The 11,012-nt window shown below is 37.9% G+C and overlaps 1 protein-coding gene across 5 annotated transcripts in view; it reads left to right on the top strand.

Moving 5' to 3' along the window:
• The first annotated feature begins 10,100 nt into the window (after positions 1-10,100).
• Positions 10,101-11,012, top strand: part of fbxo3 (F-box protein 3) — a 7,178-nt gene continuing 6,266 nt past the window's right edge. For 4 of the 5 annotated variants that reach the window (XM_051427123.1, XM_051427122.1, XM_051427126.1 and 1 more), the window contains exon 1: positions 10,101-10,235. In XM_051427123.1, coding sequence (XP_051283083.1) covers positions 10,144-10,235 — 92 coding nt within the window. In that variant the 5' untranslated portion in view covers positions 10,101-10,143. The remainder of the gene's footprint in view (positions 10,236-11,012) is intronic. The other variant, XM_051427124.1, reaches the window with a different exon arrangement.

The raw sequence follows: 11,012 nt of genomic DNA, 5'->3' as shown, positions 1-11,012 counted from the left end.
CATTTATGTACAAACTGACATAAAGAAGCGACTGTACTTCCTGTTGGGGTAAACAGTTAATTAAATACTGTTAATGAACTCAATACTGATTGAATTCAAAGATATAAACATAATATATAATAGAGATATAATGACAGAGCATCCAGCGGCTGTACAACATAATATATAATAGAGATATAATGACAGAGCATCCAGAGGCTGTACAACATAATATATAATAGAGATATAATGACAGAGCATCCAGCGGCTGTCCGCCACAGAGCGAAGCCGTGTTTAGTGGCTCAGACAGCGGGAGAGCAGCGGCTCGTCTCCGCCTCCTCCACAGGCTGATTCAGGCAGCAAAATGTGCCTTCAGTCATCAGTAAGTGCTGTTACACAGTAAGAAGCACTCTGTGTTCAACTACTGAGCATCAACTGACTCTACTTGGACTCTTATTTTACTGTACACTCACTAACAGACACACAAATGGCGGACAGATATTGGCCTGTATTTAATAACGGTTGTTTGAGCTGCTTCTTCCCGAGTTTCCAGCAGAGAAATGAACAATGGAGGCAGATTGTTGCTGTTTCTAGTGGAAATAAAACTTCACTTTAAACTCTTCAGGAGTCAGAAAGCAGCCGGTTCCCCTCCCACCTCATTCCTCCTCAAAGAAAGCAGATATTTACATTCATTTACACGAGGCATGGGACAATATGAAAATGATTTCATTCAAACTGCAATACACAATATTATAAAAAATAATCATGAAAATATTCTTCATACTTTTAAAATGTCTTCAAAACATACTGGAATCACTTTACCTACATTTTGTAGAGAAACACATGTTTATTTTATCACAGACAGGAACCTCATCTCCCTGTTTTTTATTTGGGAATCTACACTATTTCCACATATCCAGTTGAACCTTTATTTGTGGGATACAACGGGCAAACCAAGCCTTCAGCCATGGTGACAGGATTAGGATTTTGGAATGACTGGAAAGATGTGGGCTCCCTCTTGTCCCCTTATTCAAAATAAATCATGAAGTCAATATAGGACTGTATGCTGGATACACACACACACACACACACACACACACACACACACACATACATGTTCATACATAAAAATATCCACTCATATACATAGTGAACATATAAATACAAACATATGAAAGATAAAACAACAGGGAAAGAATAAATTAAAAGAGAGACGGCTAAAGATAAGTAAAGAAACAAGAAAGAGATCTATAAAAAAGACCTACAGGGGAGGGTTTTGAGGAGCTGCTCAAAACAGTCCATCTACTCAGATAATCTGAGTGTTTGGGGAAGATGATTCCATAATGTTGGAGCTAAAACAGCAAAGGTCACCTTTAGTTTTGCAGTTAGAGCGGGGAATTAAAAAAAGGCCTAGATTTGAGGAGCGAAGTGGCTGAGGAGAGGAATGAAGAACAAGGAGAAATGTAACTGGGGGGCAAGGTCATGAAGTGCCTTATATGTAATCAGTAAGATCTTACAGTTGATAATAAAATTTACAGGAAGCCAATGGAGGGATGCAAGAACAGGAGTAATCTCGGACCGACGGCTGGGTCTGGGTCAAAGTCATAGACCAACCCATGAAATTGATTACGTTTGCATTAGGATTTAAGTTATATAACATGACTCAACCTACACTGAACACTATTACGACCATCAGCTACTTATGTAATGTTACGTTTGCAATATGTGGGGGCTCGTTCAGGTTTGAAAAAATATTGGTAAACAGATTTATTGTATCTGTTAGTCCTGGTGTTAACGTTAATATAGACTGATGACTGTCGCAGGAGGTATTAGTCTGGATGTCCACTGCCAAGCCTTTATTAAGCATTAAACAGCTTCCTCTGTTAGAAAAGATGCCAGCGTCCTTTCCATCAGGCACTTGTTTATTATTTTGCCTTTGTTTTGTTTCTCAAGTTCCCCGATGGAGGTAGGCTTTTTTCGAGGATCCAGCCACCAAACCTCTGCCTTTCAAGCTGCCTCGAGCCCAGCACGCTCCAGAAGATAAAGAGGTATACTATCCGTTAGGCAGGATCTGGGGAAGGTGTTGTTGTAAGGCTGGGCTCAGTGTGTGATTATTATTGCATGTGACATCCGACATTAATGTTATTATGTTTTACTACAGACGGATGTAGATAAAAGGCTTCATAGTGGTTCCATGTAAAAGTTTGTTGCAATATAGAAACTAAAATACGCAGTTATATCTGTCGATTAAGCCAGATGAAATTATTATCAATTATCTAAATTACAAACATGTCTTAAGGACATAAAATCCTGGATGACCTGCAATTTTCTGATGTTTTAAAAAAAAAAATGAAATTCTTGTTCTTGGTTAAAAACCTTAGAGACTCATTGTCTAAAGATATAGTTACTCTAGATGGCATTACCTTGGCCTCTAGCACCACTGTCAGGAATCTTGGAGTTATCTTTGATCAGGATTTGTCATTTAACTCCCACATAAAGCAGACCTCTAGGACTGCCTTCTTTCATTTACGTAATATTACAAAAATTAGACACATCCTATCACAGACAGATGCAGAAAAACTAATCCATGCATTTGTTACTTCAAGGCTGGATTACTGCAACTCTTTATTATCAGGTTGCCCCAATAAGTCCATTAAAACGCTCCAATTAATTCAGAACGCTGCAGCACGAGTACTGACAGGAACTAGAAAAAGAGATCACATTTCTCCTGTACTAGCTTCTCTGCACTGGCTCCCTGTAAAATGTAGAATTGAATTTAAAATCCTCCTCCTCACCTATAAAGCTCTTCATGGTCAGGCCCCTTCATATCTTAAAGAGCTCATAGTACCCTATTACCCCTCTAGAACACTACGTTCTCTGAATGCTGGGCTACTTGTGGTTCCTATAGTCTCTAAAAGTAGAACAGGAGCCAGAGCCTTCAGTTACCAAGCTCCTCTCCTGTGGAACCAGCTTCCAGTTGTGGTTCGGGAGGCAGACACCCTCTCCACATTCAAGAGTAGGCTTAAGACATTCCTCTATCAGGTGAGTCCTGAACCATCCCTTAGTTATGCTGCTATAGGCCTAGACTATCGGGGGATTTCCCATGGTGCACTGAGCTCCTCTCTTCCTCTCTCTTTATGCACTCATTCATGTCCCATTAATGCATGTTACTAACTTCACTTCTTCCCCGGAGTTCTTGTGCTTTCTCGTCCTGCAGGTTCTGATGGATCCTGGTGGAGCCTCCTGCCATGGTCCTGCTAGATTGCCATTGCCAATACTGTTGTTGCTGTGCACCTGTCTGTCTGTCTGTCTCTCGCTCTCTCTCTCTCACCCCAACTGGTCGCACAGACGACCACCCACCTAGAGCCGAAGGATCTGTCCTAGGTTTCTGCCTTTTAACAGGCAGTTTTTCCTTGCCCTTGTCTCCAAGGTCTTGCTCATGGTGGTACTGTTGGGTCTCTGTAAATAATGTTATAAAGAGTTCGGTCTAAAAGTGTCCTGAGATAACTTCTGTTATGAATTGGTGCTATACAAATAAAATTGAATTAAATTGAATTGAATTGAATGTATATAAAAGTAGCTGAAAGACATGATTTTTATTACCTCATATTTTATCCTTATTATTTTAATTCTGCACCAAATGTAAATATATTTATGATATATTTTGAATATGTAGCTGACTTTCCTCACATTTCAGACAGTTTGTGTAGAACATGGATAAACTATGTTATATACTCTTGACAAGAAAGCAAGTGGAGTCAGTTATTTATTTATTTATTTTATTTATTCATTAAAAGAAAATAGTAAAGTAAATATACTGTGTTCAGCAACCTGAAGATGTATATATATATATATATATATACTATATATATATATATGTATAACCAACCAGACATAGTGGTGGTAGACAAGGAGCAGAAGAAGGCGGTGGTGATAGATGTGGCCATACCAGCAGACGCCAACATCAGAAAGAAGGAACACGAAAAGGTTGAAAAGTACCAAGGGTTGAAAGAACAGCTGGAGCAGATGTGGAAGGTCAAGGCGAGCGTGATCCCCGTGGTAGTAGGAGCACTCGGGGCAGTGACCCCCAAACTGAGGGAGTGGCTCCAACAGATCCCAGGAACAACATCAGAAGCCTCAGTCCAGAAGAGCGCAGTCCTAGGAACAGCTAAGATACTGCGCAGAACCCTCAAACTCCCAGGCCTCTGGTAGAGGACCCGAGCTTGAGGATGACACAGATACCAAGCGAAGCCTGAGAGCTAGTTCAGGCAGTCAACTCGAGCTGCGCTGATTACACACATGACATACCTTATTCCATAATCACTAACCAAGCGCTCCCTTCCAATCTTAGACTGCACAACTTCCCAGCTGTCCCTCTGCTCTGTCAATGCCGCTGTTGCCCTGCAGCCATATTGCTGCTGCTGCGCTGTAAGCCCCCCCCCCAACACCCAGCATCCACCTGTAGGCTCCGACTGGGGTTAAGGTATTTGCTCATCACTCCCCAATATCTCTATGGAAACACATCTGCGGGGAGTGATGAGGTCAGAGCCTGGACGCCAAAATCTAAATATGCTATACTGCTTTAATAAACACTTCAAACGTGAGTGGAGTCAGGAGTTTGACCGATGTTTGTTTGTTTGTTTGTTTGTTTATAGTCAACAACTGTTAGCGTATGTGTTCGCTAGCTGACGTCGTTAACTACAGACGCGGCGACCCTGTGTTTGTTTGTTTGTGTTTGTTTGTTTGTGTTTGTTTGTTTGTTTGTTTGTGGGGCTGTTCCGCCTCTGACTGACCTTATAACTCACAGGAAACTCCAGTTCCTTCTTTTATTGTCTCTCCTTCTTCCTCTCGTCCTCCAAACGTCTTCATGAAACAGGTTCAAGTATCCGGAGCGACCGCGAACTTTCCGTCATGGCGTCAGTTCGCCTGAGCAGCCCGGTGGAGAGTCTGTTCCCTGGTGGAGAGTCATTGTGGACTAGAGAGGGAATACTGGGAATATCTGCTTCATGGAGACGTTTGGAGGACGAGAGGAAGAAGAAAAGAGGACATAAGACGAAGAACTGGAGTTTGTTGTGAGTTAGAAGGTCAGTCAGAGGCTGAACGGCCACACAAACAAACACAAACAAACATAAACAAACAAACAGGGTCGCTAACGTCTTCACAGTTGGTGACTATAAACAAACAAACAATCGTTTAGATTCACTCGAGTTACATTAAGGTAAAAATGAGAGCTTATTGTGAGAATGAACATTACCGTTTAAACAGTCGTTGTTGTTGTTTTCTTGCTGTTATTGTCAGAGGAAATCAACACCACCTGTTGATGAGCGTTCAGTGAAAGGATATTTTATATTTATAAATTTAGCACAAAAAGTAAGGAAATTTGTGTTTGGTAGATTATTTCCCTGTGGTAAATAAATCTTATACCGTTGGAGCATTTATGGGATGAGCAGCAGAGCTGAGTATGTGGGTTGGACCCATGAAAAATTTGCCAGATCTTTTCTGCCAATGCCAAATCACTACTTTGAGTTGCATTCATTCTAGAGCTGCATGATGTGGCTGAAACATCTGATTGTGTATTTAATCTTATTGCAATTGTAAAATCTGTTGGTGTTCAGTTAGTGGGAATGGTTACATGGTCTGTAAGAACGAGCTTTGTAGCTCGGGACATCTCTGCAGAACTACTGTGATTTCTACATATATTTAATGAACTGTGCAGCACTAATTTACAGAATCTACAGCTACCGCAATAAATTAATTTAAAGGATTCAGAAAAATGATGTCTGTCTTTAAAAATCAAAGGAAAAGTTGTTTTACAGCCAGAATAACACCATTAAAATGTACCTGATGTTAGTGGATTTACAGCTGCAACTTCAGTCACTATCAGTGTTTCTGCAGGTTTTAAGATCATTATGTTTGCAATTCAAAACCTATTTCATGTCCACACTGCCAATAAAGTACTATGGATATGTATTGGTTCATTGTGACATTGTTACAGCATCATCAATACACATTTTCCACCAAAAACATCTAAAAGTGAGACTGAAATTTCAACTTTGTACAAATATCATTGACTTCATCATCCAATCACACTTAAGACATTTTAAGGCCTAAAATTCTGATTGTATTGTTGTTAAAACCCTGCAGACACCCTGGTCTTCATGACATAGAGAATTATTGTTGACATTTCTTTGTTTGTTTTTAGGAAACACTAAATGAATAATTAACAACAATAACAGATATTCTGACAATAGTTGTATCCTGTGAACTGCCTCAAGAATAAAGACAAACTCCACTTTCCAACTATGTTCCTGCCAGATATAGGGGTGGAGTCTTTCAATCAATAATCAATAATAATCAGTCAGTAGATCTTATTGGAGAGGATGTGAGTTTGTTGTGATCTCTTTGGCGCACACTCGGTCCTCTCCAATATGTGTAAATTACACACAGCTGGCACAGAGTGGACACCTTCATTTATTAACTATTCTGTCAGATAGATAGCCACACTCTGTTTGTTTGTGTTTGTCTATATATATATATATATAAATATATAATATATATTTATATATCATAGTATATATATAAATATATAATATATATTTATATATCATAGTTGAACAGGAACAGCTGCTGTTAAGAGAGACACCACTTCCTTTGTTAGAATAACCTCATGTACACTTCTTCAGCTGACACTGTATTACGCTGATGTGGATAAAATAAAATAAAAACTGTTGAGTAATATCAGAGTGTTTTTACGTATGTATGGGACGTCTTTATTTATATTGCTTATCTGGCTTTGCTGTTGTTTGTAGTTTTTCTTGGGTCTTTGTGTTGTTATTGATAAGAATTGATGATTGATTGATTCCTACAAAAATGTGTATAATGAGGTCAAATAAAGTTATTGGGTTAAACAACCTGTAGAAGCTATGTTTCTCTTTCTTGTTGTAAAATAATATTCGTTTTTGTACAGTTATTATTTCATCTATCAACTTTTATACATCGAGTTTCTCTTCAACCGATCGATTAGTCTAATATCAGTCCGTAGCTAGCAAAGGTAACGGACATATTTCACAATAAGAGCCCCTCGTTTAATGCATTCAAATAAACCGCTGTCGGTCTCAGTTGTTTTACTTTGAAAGGTTTTACCGGAAACGTGTGTATGTGGTTGTGTGTGTCTTTACACTGCTGCAGCTGACCGCTGACGCGAGTGTATTTAGATTAACGTGTGTTTGCTGCCCTCCAGTGGTCATAATGAGGAACTACAACACTACAATAAATCTGCTTTATTACAAAGATTCAACGTTATTTTATTTATACTTATATAGATATAGATATAGGTCACTTTATGCTACTTCAAAAAATTAGTCATAAAAAAATAAATATGAATATTTGTGATAAATTGTTGATGAATAATTTAACAATCTCATCCTGAGGGAAGAAGCCGTATTTAAGTCAATTATTTATATTTAAGTGAACAATATTAGTGTAATTATTACAAGTGACATATGTATCATTAGTATAAGTAAAACATGAATTAATAAAGTCCTTTTAAATAAAGCTTTGTGGAGATTGTTGCTGTATTCTTTATGCTGGTGGACTGTTAATGATTCCTTGTAGAAGAAGAAGAGTATTTGCTGCCCTCCAGTGGCCGTAATGAGGAACTACACCCCGGTGATTAAGTTAAGTTAGACATTATAACATGACTACAATGCTACAACTTCCGGTTAACGCTTTCAAAATAAATCTACCAAACACAATCAGAAATTAACAATCAATTGTTCTGTTGTAGTAAACCATTAATAATTTTTATATCGTACTCGCAATTTTTTAATTGCACTTCAGATGTGATAATTTAACCAGTTTCTTTAGAAAAACGGACCAATTTATCTACATTTTATTAAGATATTACATTAGTGACATATTAGACATTACTCAGTAAGGTTCATATATAAAAGTGGCATTAAAAACTGTCGTTATATTAATCGATAACAGTGTAATAATTGATCAGTTGTGATCAGGAACCGCTGCAGATAAAGTCTAACTGGTTTGATTTGGACTCTCTGTAGCTGGTTGAGCTAACGTTAGCTTCAGACAACCGGACAGACTCACAGACAGATACGTGTGTGGGACAGACTGCTTTACTGCTGTGAACGTTGGTTTTAATGTCCAGTTGTTGAGCTTAAAGGTTTAAAATGTGATATGATGAAGTTTAAGACTCCAACTGTTAACCAGCAGTTTGTCTAACAGTTAGCTAACAGTTATCTACCGTTACTGGTGTGAACTGCTGTGAGGCGATCACAGAGGGTGTTTATGGAGAACAGACGTGTTCTCTTTCTTTTTTTTAAAAAGTAAAAATGTGATCTTATCTTTGCTAACATTAATAATGATATAGAGTGGGGTATCTTCTTTTAAAAATACATATTTGGACAATGTACGGCACAGCTTGTGTAGAGACATTAATAAACACAATAATAACTGGTAATTCATCAGTTACTGATTGTTTCAGTTGGGTCATGGGTTTATTTTGAAAGCACTGACCGGAAGGGGTATCGTTATGTCATTGTGTCTAACTTGAGTATCTCCTTGGTGTAGTTCCTCACTGCGACCACTGGAGGGCAGCAAACAACTCCACCAGCATAAAGACAGACAGCACCAGAAATATATTATATCTGATTTTATTTATATAAAGCTGAATGATAATAATAATAATAATAATAATAATAATAATAATAATAATAATAATAATAATAATAATAATAATAATAATAATAATAATAATGATAATAATAATAATAATAATGATAATAATGATAATAATAATAATAAATAATAATAATAATAATAAAATAATAATAAATAATAATGATAATAATAATAATGGCAATAATAATAATAATAATAATAATAATGATAATAAGTAATAAATAATAATGATCATAATAATAATACAATAATAATAATAATAATAATGATAATAATAATAAATAATAATGATAATAATAATAAATAATAATTATAATTATAATAATAATAAATAATAATGATCATAATAATAATACAATAATAATAATAATAATAATGATAATAATAATGTAACTAAAGCCAATAAAAGTTTGTTCTTTACTCCCTGAAGTCAAGCAGCACAAGTTACATGACAATGTTAAAATATTACTGGCCCATTTTCAGCTAAGCTACAAGTAGACAGTAGGGAGTTTATCCTTTGTCAGACACTTTAAAATAATTTAAGTCATACATTGAGACTGCCACTACACCACTGACTGTGTGTTAGTCTTTAGGTTGTGGGTTTCAACCTCTGGTTCTGCTACATTCATCTGAATTACTACACTCACAGAGTAGCAGTGTATGTGGACTGTTGCTGTATAATGTTCCCAGTTTTCTATCTGAAATCTTTCTTTTTAAATCTCAAGGGATAGGTCGATTTTTCCATTGAATGTATTTCCTGAACAATAGCAAGACAGAGCATCCTAACGAGCATTAATTATAATATTCAGTGTTCTGTGCAAGGTGCAGTGCCTTAGTGTTTTTCCACATGATTAAATGAAAAGTTGACTTCTTTGTCCCCTCTTCAGGACAGACAGAGAGGCAATTCAAGTAGAAATTATTACTTATTACTTCATTTTAGTTACGGCACGTTTAACGCTGACAAAAGTGCTTCAGAAAGAAAAATAAATAAAACAGTCAACACGGGCATAAAAAGTAAGTATAGAATATTTTGATAAAATCATAACAGCGCTGACAGTAAAATAAAAAAATCAAATAAAAAAGTGGTTTGTGAGGTGAGGCTAAAGAAAAGAGAAAGTTTTTCCCATCGTCCTTCCACCTCTTCCATTTTAAGTGGAAACCTGTTTTATCTGATTGTATTTACTATTTATGTGTTTTGTTGTTGTTGTTGTTGTTGTTTACAGTACTGTAGGTGTTTATATTATATTAATATAATATGTTTAATGAGGGAAAAGATAAAAAGGTATTTAATGTGAACACTTGATGTGAGGTGGCGGTGTTCCGCTGTCAGACAGCAGGTGGCGGTGTTCCGCTGTCAGACAGCAGGTGGCGGTGTTCCGCTGTCAGACAGCAGGTGGCGGTGTTCCGCCGTTATGTTGTTTCGCTGCCGCCATTAAAGGAGGAGAAGAAGAAGTGTTGCTAACAATGGCCGCCTCCCCGGAGTTCCGGATGGACCAGCTCCCTTCAGACCCGCTGCTGCACGTCCTGTCCTTCCTGGGCTTCAGAGACCTGATCCAGTATGTACCCGACCCCGACCCGAACCCTACCCGAACCCTCGCAGCGCACAGTCACAGTAAACAACGTTTGTTTGTTAGTAAACAGAAGTAAACAAGCTGCAGGCTAGCGGCTAACAGGCTAACAGGCTAACAACAACCCGAGAGAGAGACAGACAGCTGCTGAGAGACAGACAGCTGCTGAGAGACAGACAGCTGCTGTAAACAATAAAGATTAACGTCCCAGAGGAAAGTCAACAACAACAACAACAACAACAACAACAACAACAACAACAGTTCCTGTCAGAGACAAACTTACAGCTAACGGAAGCTAAAGCTAACCTAGCAGCCAGATGCTAACTGTTTGTTTACGTTTGTTAGCTTGTTGTTGTTGTTGTTGTTGTTGTTGTTGTTACAGAGTTAATGCTGCATCCACGTCACAGAGGAGCTACTTTAACTGCACTTTATTATTTATTTATTTATTTATTTATTTATTTATTTATTATCACATCCTGTTTACTTATTGAAGGACTGTCTGTCTGCCTGTCTGTCTCTCTGTCTCTCTCCCTCTCTCTCTCTCTCTCTCCCCCGTCTCTCTCTCTCTCTCTCTCTCTGTCCCCTCTCTCTCCCCCTGTCTCTCCCCCTGTCTCCCTGTCTCTCCCCCTGTCTCTCTCTCTCTCCCTGTCTCTCTCTCTCTCTCTCTCTCTCCCTCGTCTCTCTCTCCCTGTCTCTCTCTCTGTCTCTCTCTCCCCCTGTCTCTCTCCCTGTCTCTCTCTCTCTCCCCCTGTCTCTCCCCCTGTC

Source organism: Dicentrarchus labrax, unplaced genomic scaffold, assembly GCF_905237075.1.
Source record: "Dicentrarchus labrax unplaced genomic scaffold, dlabrax2021, whole genome shotgun sequence".
NCBI classification, from domain to species: Eukaryota; Metazoa; Chordata; class Actinopteri; family Moronidae; genus Dicentrarchus; species Dicentrarchus labrax.
Note: the sequence above shows the minus strand (reverse complement) of the source record. Positions and strands in the feature narration are given on the sequence as shown.